Below are 26,148 nucleotides of genomic sequence, written 5' to 3'. Positions count from 1 at the left end.
CATCGGCATTGCTACTTGAGTCGCCAATGATGAGGACTGAACACATGAAGTTTATCTTCCATCATGTCAGGGCTTGTGATATGAAAGGTCAGCAAAATGAAGTGGACCCCTCGGGTTTCTGAACTGCTGAGCTCCATTTCAATCATCTGGGCTGCTAGGGTATGGCGTCAAGGATGCTCCATCTACATTGAGCAATGATTTGAAAGATATCGCACAAGAGTTTGGAGATGATTGACCCTCGATCTCCAACAGCGGGAGCGTCGGAATTGTCAATGTCAACCACCACTCCGGAGTCAATTGCTTAGCAAACTTTGTACGGTACGAAACCTATTGTGAAGGGTCTCACATAGTACAAGATCTGAGGAAGGAAGCTCAAAGGTTATTCGTGATGAGGCAGGTAACTTTGGCGTAAAAATTACGTTTATGTTTCAATAACCTTGACAAGGTGTGAAAAATAGTGGGTTTAGCGCTTGGGAATGTAGAGCACTGAGAGATGTATGGTCCATTGAGAGTTGTTACTGATCCACTCAGCAGCAGTTGGTTCAGAGAGCGTTCTGGGGCATAATATGCGGTCTACCAAATTCTACCCACGCCATGCTACAATCACATGACTTACAGAGGGTACATGATAGTTCTGGATTTTTGTTCCATTATGTACCGAATGAGTAACACTTCAACAAAAGTTCAATGTATTCACAAAGTGACTCATCTGATCAATCAAGTAGGCACCAAGCCCCACAAATCATGAAAAGGTACATCAAGACAATATGCAGTTCACATAGATCTTGACCCTATCGAAATCTGCTCAGGTCCTCGAGCTGCAACGGACCTCCTCAAACCTAATGTACACTAAATTGCGACCGTGACTTCGAGAATAGCTGCGCCATTTGGGCTAGGGCAGATTCCCAATATAACCTGCGAAAAAATTAAAAAGAGTCCGTCATTCCAAACTTATGAAATGTAAACAAGTAGACAAACAAGTGACTGTAATTCAATCACCATGACGTACAAGATAGATTTCATTCAAAAACAATCGACATGAAATAAGTCATGTACAAGTTCCGAAATGAGGGCTGTTGAAACTTACATTCAACCCACATCTAAATGCACGAGGTTGTGAAATGCCTTCACAAACTGTGGTTTGATGAGCAGATGGAAAAGATTTAACAGCGCAACAGCGATACCCTTCAAAATGGGCCCCAAGTAGCTTCATACAATATGGAAAGCTCCATTTGCATACGATGTGAACTCAAATGCATTCAGGTACCTTGATTGCTCTAATTCTATGCGGGGTTAATCCTAAACCTGTAACAATGAGAGTGTTCGTTAATTCCAGAGTAAAAATCATTTTTAGTCACCTACATTGAGGAATAACAGGCGAACGATTCAAATCGACTGCATGGACAGACATGTAACCAAAGCACACATAACTTCAAATACATGCAAATTATAGCATCAAATAATTTTCCAAAGTCATGGTAATGAAAGAATTTCTCACTCTTTGGTCGACATACATCATTGCGTTTCTTCAAATGACTCATGCTCTTCTGTGCCTTGATCCTCCGAGGGTAAGCTAGCTGCGTCAGTACCTGGTTCAGCTACTGTTGATCCATTGAGGTCTGCGGGAGCATCTCTGCCCTCCTCTGAAATAGGTTCATTTAAAAGGTCTGGTTCCAAAGAAGGGGAAATACTTCGCATAAGCTGCCAGGTTAACTCCCAAAAGCTGTCTCCACTTGATGTGCTTGACTGCACTAAGATCTTGCGACCGTGCATGACCTGCAATACAAGTTTTTGCGACAAATATGTCATTGAAGATGCAACTAACCATGGATAGTGGAAAGATGGACGGAAGCTCTGCAAACAACAAATCTAGAGACGAGAAGAATTTGAATTGGAAACCCATAACAGGGATAAAAGAGTGGCAGATTTGAACCCATAATAACACATTGAACTCAAGCAACACGTAAAGCCAGCCACATGTCCACCTAGTTTCGCTTTCAGTTGCAGTTGTGCCATGTGACTTTATTCTGACAACTCATAATCAACAGGGAGTACTGACTAGCACTTCAATTTGCGGTAAAAGAAACCAGGGTGAAAATAAATATGTGAAGATAAATTAACCCAGTATGCCTCACCTTCAATATATTCCGAAGAAGCTCAGGTACGAGTTCCTGAAGTTTCTCAGTATTCCTACTGCGAAGCTTTGCATTCATATACATCTCCATACGATTCAAAACCTGAGTCCACGTAGTACGGAATGTAGGTAATTGTGCAAACTGATCAAGAAACTGTAAATAAAAATTCGAGAGGAATTTTACAGCATGGATTAATGTACTCTCCATGCCTCTGTATTCCTTTGGCGGGTATCTAACGGCAATATCCAACAGCTCATCCATTAAAGTTAAGACCACCTGATGACATGATCAGAAAACAAGCAACGCAAATTAGAACAGAGGAAATTCCTGACTGAAGTACAAGGCAAGAGACTCAGGATCAGAACTCACAAAGATATTATTGGCAAATACGTCACAAAAAACCAATCCAACAGCATGAAGAACTTTCTTTCTTGTAACAATTAGTAACCAAGAAACTGAGCCACTGAGAGCGACTACCCAAAAACACAACTACAATAGTAATCAGAAATGCAAACAAAGAAACACGCTTCTTTGAGGATTGTGCAAGAAAGCAGACCTGTTCGAAGGACTGTATCCACATTGTTGGGGTCAGAGCAATACTGCCAGCAGCAGCAAGGCAGCGCTGCAAACAAATTATGGCATAATTTCGCACTTCCTCTCTCTGCTCAAGGCAAACTCTCCTCAGTCCTTGTGCTAATCTTAGCCACATCTCAGCCAACTCTTGTGAAAAGCGAGAAGATCCTTCCACAACCTCAGAGGTAGATAGTCCTGTACTCGCAGATTTCGCTTTGGACCACCTTTTGAGACATCCTACAGAGTCTGAAAGAAGATCTAGTGCTCTAATCGACCTTTCAATTCCACCAACTCTGGCTTCAGCAAATGCGCGTGCAGCATCCAAACATAGAACATAGTTGGCAGGAGTTAGGTGAGCCCCATCTTGCATGATGAATGAAAGTGCCTCAAATCCAGGATCGGAGGCTTCAGGATGTCGGGCGGTAATGGAGAGAAGAGATGAGACAGTACGCCAGCCCATGGGTGATTTGATGTGCCCAGAGTTTTCCCTCACCAGCACCATTACTTCCTGAGTTATTCTTTCACAAAATGCATCTGCTACCCGAGCATCAAGCTTCAAAATGAGTTGTAGCGACCTCAGAAGCTCCTCGGCCAAGTCCTCTTTATATGGAAGCAAACGCTGGCAAATTCTCAAGAGCCCAAATACTGCCTTCTCAACCAACAAACCAGGAACAACAGTTGTTTGAACAATGCCTGCCATGTGATCATAAACGCCTTGCCATAGCAGCATAATGCGGTCCCGATTATTCAAAGTAATCGCAAACAGAAGCTCTAAGCAAAAGACTGCAGTGTCCTCGTCCTCACTCGAGCCTCCATTCTTTTGGGGCCTCCCAGCGGCCCAGACAAGCGCCCTCGCCAACTGTTGCAGTGATTCAGCTTGCAAAAATTTACTATCCGTGAAAATTTGGTCGATGTGACAAGACTCAATTGTGCGCAATGTTCGTTGTTGAGCAGCTAGCTGATGCTCTGTGGGAGCAAATCGCGGCTCATCAGCATCCAGGGAGAGTAACTGGCTAAATCTGGACATTAAGCCAGTGGAGCGCCGTCGATTTCCTGTCACAGGCATCGAGGCCATTCCCGATGTACTCCCTGCAAGTTTACCTTGCACAGAATCACCTGCGCAAATTTCCTAATTCAGTTCAAGAACTTCGTGATATGCTACTGCTCAACAATGCCAAAAATCGCATTATAACTTCAAGGAGTACAAAATTAGCCTGACACAAAGTTCAATCGACTGTTCTTCAAACTTAATTATCCTCATGGTTATACATAGACCATGCTAGCTTGCACGTCGAAAAGGAAAACAATCATTGAAGTACATAAGAACACCGTCTAGCATACCCACGCCATAAGGTGTAAATATGCTACTCACCGACCAGGTCGGAGTCTTCTACTGGATCACTGGGAACCCGGGAAGGTAGAAGTCCTAACTTGTGCAGACGTAAAATACAATCCAGGATGTTGCGCCAGCCAGTGCGAATAAAATCTCCAAATTTGTTTGCAATTGAAAACACAGTGATAGCCGCCATGCGAGCTTTAGTGTCATCACCAAAAGCAACCACTGGTTCTTCAGCAGAAGCCAAGGGATTGAGCAAAGTAGTGAACTTGCAAAGAGAAACTACAAGGTCGTCCAAGACATCTTGCAATCGATGACTAGCGCAAATCTTGGCAACAGCAAGAAAACCCTCAACACAGGATCGCAGGACCTAATCAGACAAAGAGCAGAACTAAATTAGTTGCAGCCTTTCAGTCGTACAATACCCGCGAGCCAGTAGGACCGATAAATAAAATTCTCACATTTTTTATGTGAAACAAGGACCTAAACCCACCACCAAATAAATTCTGCAAGTCAGTAATAATAATCGCAAGGGGGCAAGACTCAGTAAAAACAACTTAACAAGCTAAGGAGAATCCTGCCCAACGCTACTTTCAAAACTTTGCCAGCAATAATAAATTATCTCAACCTACAATATGGACAACTTTTGAAGTTCTTATATCATTCAAAGAATGTTCACTCTCAAGGCATCAAAAATATAATCTACAACACTTATTCGCAGATCTGTTTGAAAATCTCTCATGCTGTAACCTGAAGATGAAACATTCACCATCATATACAACCTGCTCGACTGAAAACTTTGTCAAAATTTGGAACATAATCTCAGACTTAACGCTAAATTATCACGTTAACATTTCCAGACATGTTTTAAGAACCTGTTTACACACCTCTTCATCATCAGCATGGTCAAACACCACAGAAATAGCAGCGATTGTTGGGCCAGAAATGATAGCAAACATGTCATGGTCGAGGAGAGGTCGTGAATCGCAGGTGATATAGGGAGTCGTTGTAATAGAACGGCGCATCAAATCAACCCACCGACTGTGAGTCAACTCAGAAACACCAGTTCCACCATCATATGATATTTTGATTTCACTTCTTACGATAGAATGGTAGAGTTCAGAGAGCATTTTACGAGGCAAGTCTTGACCATCGTTTATACTTCGTAAATTCTTAATAAAGTCCTCCTCGGTCATTTTCTTCTTCACCTACTTACAGACAGCGACAGATAATTAGGTAACTTGGAATAAGCATTTGCAAGCCATAAGTCATAAAAGACAAAACCATTCAGAAAAGTAATGGCGTGCCACATCAGAGCTTAGACGGCAGTTGGGTATTACAAAACAGTGTTCAACTAACGAGGACATTCACAGTTACTAAAAATCAGTGAAATCCCAAAACCGCACTTGAAATTAAAAGGATATTTCTAATCACAAGAGAACTTGCAACTTCAAGCAAGTAGTGCGATTACATCAGAGCTCATGCACAAAGACGCACCTACAAACAAAAAGAGTTCATTGAGAGATAGTTGAAATAACTAACCTGCACGTTGTGCTGATCGGTGTTGAGCATAATGACCGAGTATGACAGCACAAACGCGGCATCTTTGTTGGCAAAAATGCCCTTCGATTGGTGATAATACCTTTCTGAAAAGGCTTCCAAAACCCTGTGGATTTTTTGTGCTTCTCCAGGCAACCGAAAGCTCTCCAAGAAAGTCCGCAAAGCACCATCAATACCCATTTCACTGAAGTTAAAAGTACCAGCAAATTCCTCCAACACTTTCAGACAAAAATCATCAGGGTCTCCCAAAAAATCTCCCAGAAGATCCTTGTTTAGGTCTGTGGTGTACCTGAAAGCAAGATATCAAATCATGAATTTCAGTAACAAGCCCTAATCAAGCTTCAAATCAGAAATATATAGAAGTAAAGTACTCAGTCAAGTCCGCTGTTCAGTATACAACACAAATACCAGATAGGTATCATGTCGTAGAGATGAAGAAAACTTGATGGTTTGAAATGTTTCTTGGTGTTACAGCTTGGGTGCAGCACCTCTAAAAGAACTGGTATGCCAATGACCAATATCCGCAAAAAACAACCACTTTTTTTCTTTTCCTTCGTCCTATTGAACGACAAATATCGTCGCATCCTACCTCTTAATATAACTAACTGGAATCCCAATCGAATCAGAAAGTTCAACTCTTGCAATAAAGTTTACTAAAGGGTGCTGTGATTGTCTTTGCAGACTGGCGTACCTAAAGAAGCAAGCTACGCTCTTGGGATCCAATTTTGCAGGAAGCAATCTGATGCCTTGAAGAAACTCCAGCCCCTTCTTTGGGTCTCTATTAAAGTGATCTGCCCCAATCATAAGCCGGCGCTTGACATACTTCTGATGCTTTACATGGTCAACCCAACTAACAGGATCTTCATAATTCTCGCATTTCAACGTCCAGAACGGAACGTATTCCTGATTCTCAGCTACCATAGATAAAGTGCTAGATGTAAGTGCTGAGGCTCCAGAATCAACCCGGTCGGCCATACTGTGGACAACGGCAAGAATGCCTTCCAGTGCCAGTACATGCATGGCAGATAAAGGGCAATTGACTGGGAAGGCACTCTTCGAAAGCAGGTTACCCAGATCCTCAAAAGTGTTGCTCAGAGTGATATCACAGTCGAAGTTTGCGTACATTTCAGGCATGAAGGTAGGTTGCCGACAAAAATCTACAATAGCTTCCATGGCAACTTCTTGTTGCTGATGCGTCGCGCCATAATTTCCTGATGCAAGCCGAATCAAGATAAAGGAGAAAAATGCCTCCAATTGAAGTTTTAAAGCAGTACGGAGATGATGATACAGGTTCAAGACGATTCCACAAACCATCGACAGGACCAAGGGATTAGGTGAAAGCCCCATCAACATTAGGTTTCTGAACAGCTCATCTTGGACCAAGGCCAGTAGCTTCGGGTGGCGGCTAAACGACTCTCCTCCAAGCTCTATTGCGGAATTAATCAGCAAAAGTGCAAAGTGAGGTACGTCTTCATCGCTGGCTAATACAGCTTGTCCCGGGCTTTGAGGATCTGCAATGTTCAAGAGTGAACACAGAAAACTGAAAATCTCAACCATACACGGTATGCCATACGGTTCAATGGCGCTAATTTGATCGGTGACCATAACACTTCTACTTTGACCGTTACTCCCAGAGTAGGGAAACCCTCTAGACCCATCTTCGCTAAATGTCTCAACCCCTTCATAATCTGCTAGTTCACCATTACCAGCCACTTCACTATCCACGTTTGTTTCAGATGCATCCTGCAATAACAACCAGCTTGGGCACAATCAACTCCTAATCAAATGTTTTGTGAAGCGGAAAAGAACGACGGAACCGTCAAGTAGAACTCAAAATGAACCCCCAGTTACAAAAATTATGCAAGAAGAATTAGCTATTCAAATGGTCATTCATGTAAAGGAATAGTCATCCATTTTCAAATTTAATCGACTCTAGTTTCTGGAGTAGATATGGCTACAGGAATAACACTTACATAGACAGCACCATTACTGGATGCAGCCTCGGGGTTGTTGCTCGGAAGAGCAATAAGAGCGGGGGTCACATTCAAAGATGGAAGATGAGAGAAGACAGCTCGAACAAGCTCATGCATTGTGTGGCGTGCTGTGCGTAGCAAGAGCTCTCCCTTGCTGCCAGCTTGGTGGACCACACGAAAACTTGTGTTCAAAACATTGCATACATCCCGGTTGCTCAAAACTGCACCCGCTCCACTTCTCATACATGCAAGAAGTACCTGCAGAGATAACATGATACGTGAAGTTGTAAGCAAAAACACCATAGCTTAAACAGATGTAATCCAACATATCAGAAACTAATTTAACAACGGTAGGTTTAGGATTTTGAACTAAGGTCATTGGAGTGCAAACATCACCTGCAAAATTTTCATCAAAACGACCTCCTCTGAGGCAGGGTCGGTGACCTCGAACCTGCAGCTAGTGACGGCATCTACAATCATATGCATTGCAACATCCACCTGCATGGTATGAACATCAAAAACCTGTAATGTAATAATTTTGTACACTGCAGAAAGAGCGATTCCTGTAATCTGGGCGCCAGTTTCATCAGACCGGATGACATCGAGAAAGGGGGACAAGTATAAGGCAGGTTTAATTGTGTGCCACGGCTGCTGCAGATGCCACGTGAAAATTCGCCGTCTGAGACTCTTGAGCGACCTGATGAGCGGATGCTCCAGCTGATCGTCGCTCGCCATGTAACGTCCCGCCCATCGCGCATTCCGACGCATCACGGCCAACACCGCACTCACCTCCACGTTCATCATACATGCCACAGCTCCGCCGTTGAGCCTCGTCTTCCCCCATCCCTCGCCCCCCGCTGATCCCTCCATGCTGGTACTAGGGTTTTGCGTTGATCGGCCCATTTCCTCTCTATTCCTTACTATCACCTTCACTCCCAATCAATCCTGTTCCTCTCTTCATCCCTCCCTCAATCTGCTCCCGCGCACATCACCCCTGCACTACGACACCGCCTCGCCCCATACTCGCAAGCAACGCTCCTCGCCCTAACCTGGAAAGCGCCGCCGTCCTTCAATCCTTGGATCTACAATCCACAACCAAAACTCTCACCTACGCCACATCAATCCCCTCGCCGCAACCTACCGACAACGCACGTACGCCCGCATCACCGTCGTCCTCAAAGGCAACAATCTAAACAACAACACCAGGAAAAAAAGAAGCAACACCAACACTCACAAAAAAAAAAACAAAAACAAAAACAAAAACAAAACAAAACAAAAACAACCCCACTGAGGCAATGCACAAACTCCTCGAACATCCATACAAATAACTTTCCCACATACAACCTCAATCACCTGCATTGAGTCCACGTCCTATAGAATACGCAGCGATCCTGATTGCAATTCCGATTCCGCTCGACTGGACTCGTAATCGTCACAGACCAAGCAGGACGGTAAGGTACCACATACATGACGCAACTCCGGGGCCCACGCGGTCACACAGTGTCATAGTCATTTACTTACTTCATCAGAAAAGCGGACGCGCGCTGTGAGTGATAGAGTCCCCTCATTCCTCACACAGTCCATCCCTCCCTCTAATGGCGCCTTGTTTACATCCGCTGGCGAGGTTCGAACACATGATGATTTAGAGTTACCTGGGTCTATTGTGGGGCTTATCACTTTGTGTGCCCTTAGAGGTTCTCCTTGTTTGTCCCCAAAATTAAATTTAACAAAATGCTTTGAATGTATTCTTATTCCGAAATAATGGAATCCCAATTCTTTTTTTGTGCAATTTCGAATTTACATATTTAAAATTTATTACTGAACGTACGACCAAGATTATTTTGTATATTATAATTTAAATTCACTCTGTTTTATACTTTGTTTGTTTGTTTGTTTGATTTTTTTTTCTATTCCAATAATGAATTATAGTATTAGTTTCTTGCATTTCTAATTAATTTTTTACTAGATAAAATAATGTGATAACCAAGGGAATACAATTTATTTACTTTGAAAAAATGGTCAATGTTATGAAATAAAGTTATTAAGGTTATCTCTTGTTTTCAAACAAAAAAAATAGCAAAGATAAGGTTAATCACATCTTTTTTACTCAAAACTAATTCTTTCAATTTCTGTATAAAGTAATATTTTACTGACAAGCGGCAAAAATATTGAAAAGGTATTAATAAAATCTACATCAACCACAAATGATATTCCAACTCAGTTGACTTTTCATATCATACTAATCACGGATTTATTCGAAATATTGTAAAGATTTTATTGAGTTAGCTATATTTCTACTTAGAATATAAAAAAACATATAATATATGAGTACAAGTAGATTGCCTCAAATTCACAGATTATAATATTTTTAAAATGAATGGAATAAAATGTTTGAAATTCAGTAATAGATAGTGAATATAATGCACAATTGAAGGGGCACAGAGCCGATCTGCCAATCTATTTACACTTATCTATTTATTTAAATATAGGATTAAATTTTAATTTTAATATTAGTATTATCAATATAAATTGAATTCAAAACTATTTTATAACTTTTTGTAGTAGAAATATATTAAAAGATATTAAATAAATTTTAACAAACTACAATGGTACTTTATAAAATCACCAATCTTTATGTTGGTGCTTTATCTCATTGAACATGAAAAAAAAAAATTTGCAAATGATGTAAAGTTTATTTATTCCAATCATTGTTATCATGTGAAAACTATAAGGTTTTAAATGAAAGTTATATGCAATATTATTATAATAGTCAAATAAATGTTATTTTATGTGTTACGTAAAAGATTATATATATATATATATATATATATATATATACACTTCTAAATAATTCAATGGCCTTTTACAAATGTAAATATATATATATATATATATATATATATATATCATTAGTTTTAAGAAATTATCAACTACCTTTAAACATAATATGGATCAAATTTTGAAGCAAATACAATATATTATATTATGGACTATATTAAAGTCTTATAACACAAAATACATAAATTTGAAATTCTAAACAAAATTATTCTATGATGCTAAGAGGAGGTTTCTATGATTATATAAGAAATTTATAAGATGGTGTTATATAAGGATTACTATACATACTCTCTTTCATTATAATTAGGCAAACCAATTTTTTGACATACTTTTTTGACATACTAGATTTTATTATTTCTGAAATGATTAAGACCAAGAATTCCTTAATTGATATAGTCATATTTTTATAAAATATAATTTAATAGGCTTGAATTGATTGACTTTGAAACTAGAACTTGGTGAAAAATTGTCTTTTGTTAATAAATTTAAAAAAAATTAGACCTGATACCAATAAACTTTTGCTTTGGTTTTTTAATACATATGATTATATTTTTCATATTATCTTGCAATAAGAACGATCAAATAAAGTAGTAGAATTTTCAAAAATATTCTTGCTATCTTTATATTCTCTTAATTAATTACTTTTATTGGTGGTAAACAAAATTAATGCACAACAAGCCTGATTTTTTTTTCTTTTTTTTTCCTTCTACTTATGTTCAATGAAAGAAAGAGAGTATTGCTGATTCCACCATATTTTTTTAAATTTCTTAAGATGAAAATTTAAATAGCTTTGTCAAAATACAATGTAATTATATACAACCAAGAAGAAAAAAAGAAAGAAAATCAATGTTCATTTTAAAGTTTAAAAGTATAAAGGTATTATTGGATCTATAATTAATTATATGTCTTGCATATTTTAGAATCTATAGGAAAGATGTCAACAGGATTAAAAATGGCCTTTATCTTGCCTGTATATGTATTAGTTAATGATAAAAATTATGCAAAAGCTTTTGAAGGACCAAAATGCATACAAATCAAGTCTCTAAATTATAAGGTGTTTCTTTTGTGGCTTCCCAGATATATTCATTAGCAAATTTATTGAGAAGTTTATATTGCAACAAAATACATTCAAAGATACTCATAGATCTATCCTATATTAAGATTTTTAATATTTTAGTTTCTGCTTAAATTTTATAGTTTCTAGTTTTAAATAAAATTATTTACTTGATATATTTTTTTTGTACTTCTTGCTTCTGTTTACCAAAATAGTTCAAGTATTTGGAAGATTTACTCTAAAATCGATGTTTATTTTGTAAATAAAATCTTCTCTGCAAAAAAAAATACTAAATCATATACAATTTCTCTTAAAATTATTCATTTAAAGATTTATATTTGAGTTCTTTTATTTTTTTGAATATATATATATATATATATGTTATGTTTGCATAAGAAAGTCAACTCTAAATTTGATGAACTCATAATATATAAAAGTAACATTTAATCTTTATACATAGTTTTCTTATGAAAAACTATTTGAGCAATAAAAATCAAATGACATTCAAATGAATGGAGTTGCCATCATGTTTTCTCTCACTTGTATATGGTATGATGTAAAGATCCAGTTCTAAGCAAAATTAGGAACATGGAGATGACTTTGGTAATGAACTGGTCTCTCACCTTATTCCTAAGTTAACACTTCTCACTGTACACTACAACGTCAAATAAGTAAGGCATGGAAATGCATGAAAAGCAACATTAGCATGCTTGCACTATGACTTTTAAATAATTTAGCATAATGACCCATCATAGCTTCTCCAAACTTCAAGTTCCGACCTACTTGCAGAAAGATTTTGCTCTTTTGGTATGCAAGACCAACATATACTGCAGTACATTTACAATCCCATTTGCAAGCAATTCTAGTCTCAGATGTGATTGGTAACTAGTGAAGCACTATTCAAAATGCAAGCCGTCCATGAGCAACTACAACACCACCCACTCAATTGGACAACAAGCTCCATGACAACCTCAGTGCCATTGGAAAAGTAGCACAAAAACTGCTTGTACATCAGTCATACCCAGCACCCAAAGAAGGCTATGGGAAGCATAATCACATTCAGAAACTTACCTAGATTTTACGACAATCCAGCGGCGATCTTCCATAAATCCAGATTTGGCAACAAACAAAGGAGGAATCGAGTCCAGTGCCACCTTCCCACACATCTAGTCTAGGCAACAAATAGACACAAAGAAATTACGTCCTTCCCAATTCCAGTCCTTCCACGGAAGCACCCCGTCCCACCACCTGCTTCACGTAAGAAGGCACTACCATGATAACAATATCCACTTCTCTGACAAACTCCTACAATTAACGCTTTTATTGACAGTGCTGGACGGCTCCACCAAGTTTTTCTCAGTTTTCTCCATTTCCACCAATGTATCCCCCATCCTTCCCATTCCCAGGGTCAAAATCGATCCTTACCACTGGCGTAGCATTCAACCACATCTTTTTAGAATGGGCCAACACTATGAACCATCTATTGGATTTGATAATTTTGAAGAAGTTGCAAATGCACATTTATTGGTGTTTTCTTCCCTCTAAAAATACAGCCTTTCAAGGGCGGATTGGGCTGGTGGGATCTTCAAGACCCGACCTTCACCTAAAGCAAGCCGCACCCGAACTCTGTACAAAACTACAAAGAAGGCGTGCAAGACTACATAGGAACACTATATGTGACTCGAACTGCGCGGTAGGTTGAGGATCAAGATGGGGCATGCGGAGAAGGCGTGAATACCAGTGTGCAGAACAGAGACTGATCACTTAGATGTGAAGAACACGGAAAACTGCCAAATCAACCAGTGCCTCATCAACAACGACCTGTCTTTCTACGAGAAAGTCATGACCATGTGGGACAGAATGTCAGACTTCTGCAGAAAGAGTGGGGAGAAGATGTACATGTAATGGCTCAATGCCATTCAAATGGATACTCACCTGGGTAGTATAACAGATATTTAGCTTCACTTCTCAATCCTTGAATTCCCAGCTGATTAATCTAGGGTCATTGCAATTTCACTTTCACTACTGTTTCGTAAGGATCAAGCTGAATTTTAGTTAGTGTGAGAAACAAGCAAAAAAAGAAAGGAAACGAACCTAGAACCTTGGCAGAAGCTGTGCCACTAACATGGCCAGTATTTGTATCTCTCTCTCCTGTGAATGGCTCGTCGGATCATTCAAAACGCGCCAGCTGCTGTACCTGCTAGCAAACTGTTAGATCCCAGACAACGCAAGTTGACGAGAGCCTAAATGCTGCAAGCAAAACCATTCACAGGAGAGAGATACATTCTGTAGCTTTTCCAGCGAACGGGATGCATGCGCTACTTGGCACTTGGACAGATGAGCAAAAACAATTTACGTACGAAAACAGTTTCCCCTGCGCGGGAAGGTGTGCATTATTCAGGTCCGACTGCGGAACTGCCATTGTTGTTCTCAGCCTTGTGAACTCAAGACGGAGAAATCTTGAAACACATGAACAGAGATATTAACTATTACCACTGCAAGAGGCGTTTTAAAACTCGCACATAAATTTTCAAAACAACATGGCTGTTTTTGCTACATAAAGCACCATTGGTGTGATTAGGCACAAATCAAGGACAATTCGAGCACAATTACTTTCTTGCAATCGTTGATAACGAATATAAACTCCACTTGACAAATGAAGCCTTCACATCTACCACATTATTTCAACTTGAGCGCACATCATAGGTGAAATTGATCTGTGATTAAAATGCTTGATTCTCTGCATGTTACAAGGGTCGTACTATAGACCATGATTCTAAATGTCCTAATAAGATTTCAGATTGACGTCTAAGAGAACAAAATATAAATAGAAAGATAGGAAGAGGGAAGATACACGATCATAATAAAGATGTAAAGTGCACTACCTCCGGACCACAGCAATTCTGTCCATTCCCAGAGTCTCTCAAAACTGACTATCCAATGGGAGTTATCTAAGAGGAACGCAGCGACAGCCGCAAGGAGAACAGGTGGTGACCCCAAAATAGTGACTATGATTCCTAAAAACAAAGAAATACGTCCTAAGAAACTTTGTTCTTTCTGCTGGGCTTTTGTAGAACTTCCCCAAATATCTCTCATTGGTGAAGTGCAGAGACATGTTGGTACGAGCACTACAGCTCCAATCAGAGACACAGCAAAGTCAACCTGGGACATTACAACTAGACCTATAGTGGATATCCCTAGCACCAAAGCTTTGACAGCCATCCAATCTCCCGGTTCGGCACTAGGAAGAAAACTTAATGCCACAAAGGGGCTTACAAGAGCCACAACTGCCCATAACAACATTCTCAAGCTCGCTGAAGTGAATCCACCAACTGGAGTACTGGTAGTTGAAGAGGCTAAACTCGTCTCAAGTATATCCACAAACGACGACACTATAGGTGGTAAAAGCGCAATAACAAATGCCAACAATTGGACAACACTCACAACCAAAATCGCGCGTCGCCATCGACCTGCATTTTCCTTCGACTCTCCCACAACCTTGGTTGTAGTACTTTTTGGAATGCTTGCGTTGGTAGAATGTGGATTCAGAACTTGAGAGTCCGACGTTGGACCAATTTCATCTGCTTTATTTAAAGCAGAGTTGAGAGCTGCTGCCCCAAGAGGAAGTGTAATAAGAAGAAGGCCAAGAGGAATCATGTACAGGCCCACCGATACAAACTTGCTTGGACTACAAAGAAGATACAGAAAAAAGGATTGGTGAAACTTCTCCAGCAAGTTGTTCACCGAGCGCATGACTCCCTCCACAAGCCTGGCGCAAACCAGAAGAGGATGAACATGCGAAAATGTTGAAACAAAAGGACTGAAGATGAATAATATCGCCAATCAAGATCCCTACAACAGCCTAACCCCATTTGATTTGATTTGATTCTCTATCTCTCTCTCTCTCTCTCGCAATGGAACAAAGCAAGAGAAGTTTAAGAATACGAACCTGCCATATCTGGTAAACAAATCGATCTGATAACTCGAACTCTCCAAATCACCACCCGCAAACATGTTCAGTGTCACTGCATCAATTTGGTAATCCCTAAATGCCCCATGAGCACCAGTTGACCGTCCAATCGCCTGAAAAAGTACAACAAAACATTAATGTCATGTATATTGTCATTCAGATCAACAGTAGAGCTTGGAGGAAACAGCAGAGGAACAAAATCGTGTTCGAATAGACCACCCCTTGAAGACAGTGGAGATTATTATAGCACACTACCTCTCAGCTCAATTCTCCGTCATACATTCACTGAGTTCATCATGCCTCCCACAGCAACATGCAAAGCATACCTGATTTAAGAAAGATGCGCAGAGAGTCGCAAAGCTTTCCACATACGAGGAAGCACTCATGACAAAGCCCCAGTCCCCATGCACTTTCCCTGCAATGTAGCCTATATTTTCAATTACTCCACCAAGTCCACGAAGTAAAGCTGATTCTCGCACACCTATGATGTCGTCCAAATGAATATTCAGGCGCCTCCATTGAGCTAATGTATTAATAATATTGATGAGATCCAAGTTTGGCATCTGCCCATTGGGCCCTTCGGCAGAAACTTTGATAGAATCAACTTGTCCTCTGTTCCCTGCCGACACTTGAAAAACCAAACCAGCTGATATGAAGCCCGCACGCTTGAATTCCAGTACAGATGCATCGCCCATCCCGTCAGTGATTTGTCCATACAGATGGGCAAGCTCAGCCGCGCTTAAAAAATGAAGCTTGGGTTCATGATATTCTTCAAGCCATGCAGCTACTGCAGTGTGAGAATCACAGCGAGCATCTGCCAAGACCCAAATAACATCTCTGGCCAACCAATTTGCACTGCCGTAGAGCTCAAATAATGCCATTCCAAACGACAAGGTCAGTTTATCAGCAGAGGATAGTTTTCCTCCATCTAAGGTGAAAGGGGTCACCAGCACTACTGCTTCATTTCCTTCTGCTCTTGGGGCTTTGATGATGCCCACAGTATTCACTCCCAGATCCCCATCCTGGAGCATAGAAAGATCACGAAAAGTATTAATCAAATAACACTGAGACAGTAAAACTAAGCAAGGCATCTTACACATGATACCATTACGGTCATCAAAAAACACTTGAAGCTTTGCATTTATACATACCCTAGTGGAGTTCCAGTTTCGTGGCATCTGCTGTGGGCTTGAGAAGAAACGCATAGATGTGAAAGGCTTTTCTCGATGGGTAAAAGTGTGTAGATAAAAATCTGCACCAATTGCTGACATACGGTTGATTGCCCATTTTCGAACTGCCCTGCATCAACTGCCTCTTTCAGAAAGCTGCATGTAGGTAATAGTTAAGAGGTCGACCCGGAAAAAAAAAAACCAAAAGAAAACAAACGAAAAAATTTATTCAAGGACTTAATATGTAGGATAGTAAATCATAACTCACACTTAAACCCAAATGCAAATACAGGTCTACATAAAAGCTTGGAATGAAAGGTTATTGAAAAGCAATCATAAATCAAACGATAGGAAAAAATTTAAGCTACAAAAAGCTATACTTTGAGCTTGAGCTCACATATATCCATCGCTACTTTCAGCCACCATGTTGTGAAGTTCCTCAGCTATTAATCTGGCATCCGTGGCGCTTTTGGGGGTAAAAACAGAATTAGCCGATCCTACATACACAATCCACAAGCGTGCTTTTACCTTAAGTCCATATAACTGAATGATGTGATCAACAATATAAATCCCATGGGTTTTGAGAAAAATAAATAAATAAATAAATAAATAAAATCTAACATACGTCGGCAAAATGCTTGTCCAAGTTTCAACGTACTGTTTAAAGATGAATGTTCATCAAAGATTACACGTTCCGGAATGGAGTTAAACCTGGCATAAGCGCATTCTCCGAGATATAGGTTGGCTTTGACAACACCGGCAAAAGAAACACCGTGATCAAACCTGCAGTATAGCAGATTCCACTGCCATCCAACCGAAGAAAGCAAAAAACATATATATCACGTAAAATCCATCATCATCCGTGGAATGCAGTTATAAACACACGATTGCGATCTACAATAGCTGTCTTTATTTTGCTGCCGCAGCGATTGGCAGTAACGATGAGCATTACGTACTAGTGGATGCCAAGAAACCGAAGATTCAAGCAATTAAGCATATGGGATGATGGAGCGAGGTGAGGAGAGGGACATGGTCCGCAGTCTATGACCTAAAAAGTGTCGGACAAATGCAAAATGCCATAGGAACTTGCTTGAATACCTCATGATCTGGGAGTAACGTATTACAATCCCCGCCAGCCAACGCAGAGCGCGCACCCGCGGCTTCCGCACCGTGGTAGCGTCCGCCATGGCTGCCATTGTAGAGCAACAAGTATCCATAAGGAACAACAACAACAACGGCAAGCAGGTATTCAGCTTCGAACATGGTCCCTCTGCACCTCCAAGGCTGTTCTGATACAGAACACGTCGTGTAGGATACGGCTATTCTGCGCTGGAACGTACATGTGCTGATCTAGCACTGTTCCATTGCAGAACATGTCGCCTTCGTGACGCCTGCTCTTCATCGGAATGTGTTCTCTTCACTACCAGATGGGTGTGTGAAAAGTGCTTTTAAACTTATTGAAGGAAACCCAGGCCCTATTAGCTCGCCAATAAATTTTAGGATCTTGCTCTTAGAATTCAACTTCACGATTTTTTTTATTTTTTACTTTTATTAAATCAATATCATGAGTTGTGGGCATGGAAATACAAGTTCACACTAAAATCCACTGCATTCTAGCTTCAACACATGGTGTGAAATGAGAAAATAGATTTTGAAACTACGCTGCCCTAATTGCATTATATGAAAATTATTTTTTGAAATTTTTATCAAAATATTTAAAGGCCCTCATGAAACTTCACAATATTAATTAACTAATACAGTTCGTGCATTGAAATGATGTTGCCATATTGTAATAATAATAAAATTTTATGAAAGTTTAGATTAGTGTATATACCTCTTTTATGTCCTCTGACATGAAGATTTGTACAAAGTTTAACTTTTTATTTAAAACACATGTAATTTACAACCAAATAAAATAAATCATAAAACATTTACTAATAATAAAACAGCATGGATGGAAGACAAAGATAGCTTTTGATTGGTCTTGAAGAAGAGAGTGTAGAAACTATGGGAATATAAGGAATGTGGGAACACAAGAGCATGGGAATGTGGGAACATTATTATTTTATATATATATATATATATAGATAGGGAATTGTTGAATTGATCCAAACATTAACTAAATTGATTCACTCATTCTAACTATCATCAAAAAATTCTCTGCTTCCAAATCAACATTGGTTAATAATCAATGATGATGGGTAAATCAATTTAGTAAATACCTCAGTTGATTTAACAATTTCCTATATATATTTATACATATATATATATATATCAATTATATGAGACAGCTTGGGTATAACACAAAGAGACAAAGAAGCTTTTTAATTGGCTGTGAGGAAGTAATTGCAATGCCCAATAGCATTGGTTTCCACTACTATCTATGTAATGTAACAACATAATATAATACAAAGAGACAAAGTTGGCTTCCAATCAGCTATGAATAAAGGAGCATAAGAACTTTGGGAACATAAAGAATACAAGAACATAGAAATAAAGAAATATGGGAAATAAGAGAATATGGATGGATAGCAATGCAAAAAAATTCAATGCATAAAGGCACGGATTTCTGCTAGTACATATGTGTGTATATCTATATATATATATATATATATATATAAATGAAATGACATGAATTCATTAAAAATATAACTAATACATTGAATATTTTAAAAAATTGATCCCCACTTTGCTTAAATTAAAAACCTAAAACAAATTGAATAAACTTCTGTGCTTATGCATTCATTGATTTATTTTTCAGACAAATATATGTATGTGTATGTTCATATGTTTTTAAAAACTGCGCAGTTGATTCTCAATTATGAATTACAACAAACACCATAGAAAACAAGTCATCCACAAGAAATCATTTCAAGAAAAATTTGTACTCATCCACTACTCAGAGCTTCAAGTTTCTAGTATTCGGAACAGCTTCCTACTACTAAAACAAAAACCAACAACAGCTGAGTTACAAAGTGGTAAAAAAGGATCTGATTACAAATAAAAGAATGCAATTCCAGACTTGCATAATAACAAGAAGCATGTATTCCATGTCTTCACAAGCTATTCCAGAGTGGTCACTCATCCTTTAACATCAATTAGTAGGGCGCCTCCTTATCATGTTACGATACAATCTTATCAGCTCAATTTGACCCTCCCCATTTCAGACCTTGGAAAAGCTACCCACCTTGAGAAATAGAGCTGTAGGATGCCTTCAGACAGGAAGGAACCAAAAATGGTAGCCTTTGCCAGATGAGTGTGCACCTTTCAAGGAAAGAGGATTTTCAAACTTCGATAATCCCCTCCACGCACTAAAATCCAGCTGATAAACTGGACTCAGCTTGGAGGTGGAGATCCTGAACTAGATCACCAGCATTTGCAACGCAAAAATATATCTACAGCTCCAGATTGAAATGTGATCTGATGCAGCGATGAAGAAGCTCGCCAGAGACGATTGCGAGAAAATCCATAAGAAGTTAATGTGCTGCACAAATGGCAGAGCTGAGACAAGTTGGTTACCAAGTGTACTTGGCTGCAAGGAGGACTTCCTCGTACTGCTGGGCTGCGTGGTCCCAGCTCAAGTTCTGGGACATGCCTCGTTGCTGGATACCCTTCCAGCTAGTCTTGAAATCAAGGTAGGTCCACATGGCATTTCCAAGGGCGTGGATAAAAGCATCTGCGTTCAGGCCGTCGAAGGTCCATCCCAGGCCTGATTCATTGAAGGGGTTGAATTGCTGCACTGTGTCCTTCAGACCACCAACAGCATGCACAACTGGTACTGTGCCGTAGCGCATTGCGTACAGCTGGTTCAGTCCACATGGCTCGAATCTGGACGGCATCAACAAAATATCGACACCAGCAGTGATTCTATGGGCCGTCTGCACAGAAAAACCGACCCATCCCCGCACTTTGTCCCGATATGCACCCTCAAAATGTCGCAACATGTCTTCGTAATCTTTGCGTCCGGTTCCAAGCATTACCAGTTGGATATCCTGGGTCACCAGCCATGGCATGGCCTGTGCTATTATATCTATTCCCTTTTGGGAGTCGAGCCGGCCTATGAATCCAAGCAAAGGCACCTCAGGACGCACTGGAAATCCCAATTCTTTCTGCAACGCTGCCTTGCATGCCGCTTTGCCAGAATCTAAAGTTTCGATGTCGTAATTGGTGTAACCATCACTTTTCAGATGGACATCTAAATCTGGATTCCATTCTTTGTCATCGATACCATTCACTACACCTCTCAGCTTCCAGTTGTGGTCCCTGATTACCCCATCCAATCCCCAACCTCCCTCCGGTGTTTGTACCTCCCATGCATAGCCATGGCTTACAGTTACGATGCGGTGTGCTGTAATGAGACCTGCCATGAAGATGTTGTTGTGCTCCCCTCCTTGCGGATCGTAAAGCCGAAATTTACTGATATAGTGATCAGGTAGACCTAATTTTCCATAGTCCTTCAGTGGTCCCCTCCCCTGTGTTAAGGAAACACGGTAATTCAAGAGAGTTCAGGTAATCATTCACTTCAACAAAACAAAAAAAAAAAAAAAAAAAAAAAAAACACTTTACTGCTCTTCATCTTAATCAGATAGGACTTTTGACAATCTGAAAACTACAATCTATTTCTATTCTGTAATTCCATTACTTATGTAGAAAAGATTAGCCACGAAGAACTAATTCGTTAACCTGAATTAGTTCTAGATGAGCATCATGGACGACTGTAACACACAAGATTTCCAGGACTAGGACGAGCTGGAAGTGACTTGTACCGATTCTTTACTTAGACCTTTCAACGCAATTGCTTGCCCAAAAAGCAGACAAATCAGATGAAATGCAACCCTACCTGATGAGCCATATTATGAATGACCAGCACTGATCGAGCGAATTTCATGTAACCGTTATCCCGATAGTGAGCCTGCAGATAAACCGGTACCAACGCTGTATGCCAGTCGTTGGCAATGAATACTAGGTTTCCATCACCATAGCACACACCACCGCAAGGGACATGCCATGGGGTCTGCACAAAAACGTTAAAACATACGTCATACTCTCGTAGGGAACTAATTCTGTCTTAACTTGAACTTTAATGAAACCTATATTCTCGGATGTTTCGGCCCAGAAATCAAAGCCAGACCAGTTTTTAAAAGCATCAGGTTATCGGAACACAAGACTGCTGGCCTACGTAATAAGCCTTAGAACTCTTTTAAAAGTTGGACTCAAATACTAACCTCCACAGCAGCTTTGCTGAGTAGAATCATGCGATTCAGCACATCCTGTAGTTCAGACAGAAATTTTCCAACACTGTCAAAAACTAATTGCACCAAGAGCGCTCAGAACTACAATGTTCTAAATATGACCTACATGTTTGTGACAAAACCCAAGAAGCACCTAATTAGGATCAAATGCGAATTGGATTCTTGCGCCACTAGTTCATCGTCAACAACCGAAAGGACGCCTCAATTTTCCGGCAATTAAGCTCAAATGGCAAGTGTTAAGTACCTCTCGTGATCCGCCATAGATGTTGTTGGCATATGCATGAAAGATAGGATTGTCAATAAAAACATAATCAACACCGTCCAAGAAACAATGAAAATATCCAACCTCCATATCCTGCAAAATCAACTCATGGCTGAAACACGCAGATTCTCATGTACTCCACAAAAATAAAAATAAATTGGGGATTGCAAAATATTTCGCAGTGCTCATTCCAGCTTACACCTGCCAGTCCCAACCACATTCAAAAGTAATACCAACAGCACATATCCAAAAAATGTGGACACAAATGTGAGATAAATTGATGTAAGCTTCTTTTTTCTTTTTTCTTTTTTCTTTTTATGATTATTATTATTTTTTTTACAACACAGACGCCAGAAGGATGACAGGTTACCTGTCCAGACACATTGTAAATCCTGCGTATTCCTGTTTCCCATGCATCATTATAATTACTGTATCGAGGTGCCACAACCTGCGGGTAGGACACACAATATCAGTAACGAGAAAATCTGCACCTCGCATTGAATAAGAATATGATCGTCATTTTACCTTTCGATCAATCATCTGACAACTCTAAATCTTCAATAAATGGAACTTCTCAACAGCTGACACAGACCAGGATATTTTCTACAATTATAGTTAACTGCAAAAAAAGACTTAAACTTGGCGAGAAAAAGAAAAACTTACCATTACGCGATGACCCCTGCGAGCGAGCGCCTTAGGAAGTGCTCCCACAACGTCCCCCAAACCCCCTTCACAATGCAAGAAAAAACACCCCTTCGTAATACACATTAATGAACGTCCAAAAGAGGTTCAAAAAACGAAGTATTAAGCCTTATCTTTGATGAAGAATTATCCAGACCTATTGACTACAATTCAAACAAAGTGGTTTAATTATAATAAAATATAAAGGTGCAATGAAGGAAGATCTCAACGATCTGGAAACTGGACAATGCGAAGAAAGAAACAAAATGCTTTTCGAAATTCCTAAGGTCTTCTTCAGATATAGCCTTGAATATCTGCTTGGCTTGTTCATCAAAAACAGTTCTGTGTTCTACAAACGCAACAATATAATAGAGCAACTTCTCATCCAACCAACAAAACTAACCTGTTTTAGACCACGGCGCGCATTCCGCAGCAACGACGATGACGTTCATCACATTAGGTCCAGCCAATGGGGGTGGCTTTTCAGCTTCACTAGGCGCTGCAGCTTCGGCCTCAACTGCTGCTGGTTGAGGCATCTCTGAAACATTGCCAGCAGTGCCCACACGACCATGGTCACTGTGAAAATCTGTACTTTCTTTCTGCTGCCCATCAGGCATACTGATCCCAGGAGAATAAGGCTGAGCAACAGCACTACCAGACCTATCGGATGTTTCAGAAGGGGCCGTCTGTGTGCTAGAGGAAGCTTCAGAAACTTCCACAGTTGACTGAGATATGCTAGGTTTAGGTTCGCTCAATTGATCAACACCAATACTAGCTGAAGGTTGGCCTGACGAAGATAACAACTTCTGCCTCTCCTCAATCTGCAAAATTCCTCAACAAACTGCTCAAAGTTTAGAGTGTAGCTAGTGAAACGCGACGCTATGTTTGAGGAAGTCGACTTGCCAAGCTCCCATCAATTGAAGGTTTCTCTGATGTCATGGAACAATCAATGCCAAGTAAGTTCTACCCGCTACATTCATTCATTTAACTAAATTCATATGAAGTCGAAGGTAAACAACTTACATAGTCACGAGCATATTGACTGATGTGAACATACTACATCAAAATCGCCACTGATTGAGAACATCCACATGTCTGAACACGACTAGTTTTTCCCGTTTTTGGCGAGTACGTTCCCATGTAAGCGACAACCAATTCTAGTCTTCAAAACACTACTATTTCAATCAACAATGATAAAGAATCATAACCGCTCTGCGACTCAAGCGTCTAGCCTTTTCCCTCGTGACAATTCCCTACCCAAAGTGGACTGCTCTTTTAGATGTTAGAGCAGCTGAATTTGATAATCCAACAACGCAAAGGATAAAACTGCAACCACAAGGTAGTTCCGCATCTTACTTCCGATTAGGACATCTTGGCAAAGAAATGAAAACTTGGTACTATATCAGCGGGTTAAATGTAAGACCGGCTTTTAACGCGAGCTGCTGAACTCGTCTAACTTCAAGAACTAATCGCTGGAAGAGCCACAACAAAGTACTATAGTCGATTGCAAAAACCAAGTGCTACGAATCCGGCAGAAAGCAGGTTCTTGAACGAAAAAACAAAAGACAAAATTGGAAAATCTACTTCCTGCAATAAATTCGGCACGGGGTCACAGAATTACCGGAACTATCCTTAGCTACCCACACGCAGCCTTGCAACAACGAGTGTGACAGTAAAGTGAGTAGGAGGGAGAAGACGAGAACTACCGCACCTTATCAAGCAACTCCTTCTGCATTGCCAGCAACTTCTTGCTCTCATCCAACATCACCCCCCTATCCTTCCTTCCTCCACCACCCGCGGGCCCTTTCTTCCCGACCTGTGCTCTGGTAATCACGGTCCTCCGATGCGCTCCCTTCCACATCCCCCCATGGCATTGCTTCAACTTGGCCCAACTTCTCCCCTGCATGGGAAAGCATGCCAACCCCGTCCCCGACACCGAGCTCGAAATTTTCCCTGAGGAGGATGTGCAGAGCGTCGACGGCAACGACGCTGTACATTCCAGCATCGCCATTGCCACGCTTGCCTCCATCTCTCACCCCACCCCAACCAAATCACCAACACCCTTACTCCCACCTTCCAAATTCTGCCGCCTCCACAACAATTGCTCGCACCCCAAGCACTCACCGCTCCAAGGTCACATTCCCACCACAATCTCGCAACGCCAAGTCGCACAACAGATCACGACCTTCACCTCCAATTGCCTACACGCTATGGCCGCCTCTTGCCTCTCTACTCGCTCTCACTCTCTCTCACCTGCACCACTGCTTGCTCTTCCTCCCACATTGCAACTCCAGACACCCTCACCCACTCAACACACACACACACACACACTCTCAACATCAAATTCCACAACAATGAACTCCGAAACGGATTTCTCCTCCTCCTCACTCGTCGTCCACATCACTCAAGCCCCATCGTCGAAGTCCAAGACACACTCCGCGTCACAAACTTCATTACAAAACTAACACTCACTCGCTCACTCACTGCCAACCATTAATTATGCTTTGCCAAATTCTACAACACCGTAAAAAATTCAACTATTTTCGCAAGACCTGATTCATCGCGATTCCACTCGGAGCGAATGGCCCCGTCTCACTCCGCGAGTTATATTATTATTACGAGAACATCCTCTGAAAGGGACGAGGAATGGCTCTCTTCACACTGCTCCGTCGCGGTCTGTTGCTACGTGGGCCACTCGTGGCACGTCATCCGATAGCGTGGACGGCTTTGTGCTGCTTTTGGTTGCTGACTCAGCCCTATTCTTACTCGTCCCATTGGGGTTCTTTGCCACCGTGGGCTTGATGCAACTCTCTCTAGTGAAGAAAAATTCTTACTTAAAATCCTAAGCCTTTGGAGATAGTATAAAGTAAGAAGAAGCTATAAAATAGGCCAAATTTACTATTTATTATAATTTTAAATATAGAAACTTATGTCTTATTTTTCAAAAGTAAAAAGAGAATAAAAAACATAATTTTAATATATATATATAGCTTCCTAAATTCTTATAAAAAAATAATTAAGTTGAGCATATCACAAATTTTAAGAGAAAACATTATTTATGCTATGTAGAAAGAAAAGAAAAAAGAAATCATTCTATTCCATCTTTTTCCCATATAAACTTTCAATTTAATTTTTCAAGTATAAAGCTAATTATGATTATAATTTTAGAAAGTTTGCATAACCTTTCTCTTTCTATGCTAAGTATATCAACTTTTTTTAAAAAATTAAATTTTTTCTTTTTTTCTTTATTTTATCTTTAAGTATATATATAGGTTAATAGTCAAAATTGGTAATGTTAAAAAAATATAAAAAAATATATAAAAAAATTACTCCATAGAAACGCTT

At 40.1% G+C, this 26,148-nt stretch overlaps 3 protein-coding genes across 7 annotated transcripts; all 3 read right to left on the bottom strand.

The window, feature by feature from the left end:
• Positions 1-672: 672 nt before the first annotated feature.
• LOC112274759 (ARF guanine-nucleotide exchange factor GNOM) lies at positions 673-9,061 on the bottom strand. 2 transcript variants are annotated; one of them, XM_024504497.3, is made up of 12 exons: positions 8,931-9,061; positions 7,974-8,659; positions 7,578-7,835; positions 6,296-7,347; positions 5,587-5,893; positions 4,932-5,252; positions 4,081-4,414; positions 2,692-3,824; positions 2,136-2,411; positions 1,499-1,776; positions 1,088-1,305; positions 673-915 (listed from the first exon to the last, which is right to left on the bottom strand). In XM_024504497.3, exons 2-10 carry the CDS (start codon positions 8,478-8,480, stop codon positions 1,516-1,518), a joined length of 4,449 nt encoding a protein of 1,482 aa, XP_024360265.1. In that variant the 5' UTR covers positions 8,481-8,659; positions 8,931-9,061; the 3' UTR covers positions 673-915; positions 1,088-1,305; positions 1,499-1,515. The 2 variants fall into 2 exon arrangements, with proteins under 2 accessions (XP_024360265.1, XP_024360266.1); XM_024504498.3 differs by lacking the exon at positions 8,931-9,061 and having other exon boundaries at positions 1,515-1,776; positions 7,974-8,684.
• Positions 9,062-14,172: 5,111 nt separating this feature from the next.
• Positions 14,173-17,865, bottom strand: LOC112274761 (uncharacterized). Of its 2 annotated transcripts, none has more exons than XM_024504499.2 (7): positions 17,707-17,865; positions 17,320-17,411; positions 17,006-17,105; positions 16,591-16,738; positions 15,766-16,461; positions 15,419-15,552; positions 14,173-15,238 (listed from the first exon to the last, which is right to left on the bottom strand). In XM_024504499.2, exons 1-7 carry the CDS (start codon positions 17,823-17,825, stop codon positions 14,278-14,280), a joined length of 2,250 nt encoding a protein of 749 aa, XP_024360267.1. In that variant the 5' UTR covers positions 17,826-17,865; the 3' UTR covers positions 14,173-14,277. The 2 variants fall into 2 exon arrangements, with proteins under 2 accessions (XP_024360267.1, XP_024360268.1); XM_024504500.3 differs by having other exon boundaries at positions 16,591-16,733; positions 17,707-17,847.
• Positions 17,866-19,576: 1,711 nt separating this feature from the next.
• LOC112274762 (granule-bound starch synthase 2, chloroplastic/amyloplastic) lies at positions 19,577-25,261 on the bottom strand. Of its 3 annotated transcripts, none has more exons than XM_024504501.3 (8): positions 24,515-25,261; positions 23,207-23,624; positions 22,786-22,850; positions 22,493-22,570; positions 22,105-22,215; positions 21,834-21,878; positions 21,449-21,622; positions 19,577-21,080 (listed from the first exon to the last, which is right to left on the bottom strand). In XM_024504501.3, exons 1-8 carry the CDS (start codon positions 24,830-24,832, stop codon positions 20,124-20,126), a joined length of 2,166 nt encoding a protein of 721 aa, XP_024360269.1. In that variant the 5' UTR covers positions 24,833-25,261; the 3' UTR covers positions 19,577-20,123. The 3 variants fall into 3 exon arrangements, with proteins under 3 accessions (XP_024360269.1, XP_090102194.1, XP_090102195.1); XM_090246068.1 differs by having other exon boundaries at positions 23,207-23,644; positions 24,515-25,075; XM_090246069.1 differs by having other exon boundaries at positions 23,207-23,732; positions 24,515-24,812.
• Positions 25,262-26,148: the final 887 nt, after the last annotated feature.

The sequence above is a fragment of the Physcomitrium patens genome, chromosome 22, assembly GCF_059467195.1.
Source record: "Physcomitrium patens ecotype Gransden chromosome 22, ASM5946719v1, whole genome shotgun sequence".
Taxonomy (NCBI): Eukaryota; Viridiplantae; Streptophyta; class Bryopsida; order Funariales; family Funariaceae; genus Physcomitrium; species Physcomitrium patens.
Note: the sequence above shows the minus strand (reverse complement) of the source record. Positions and strands in the feature narration are given on the sequence as shown.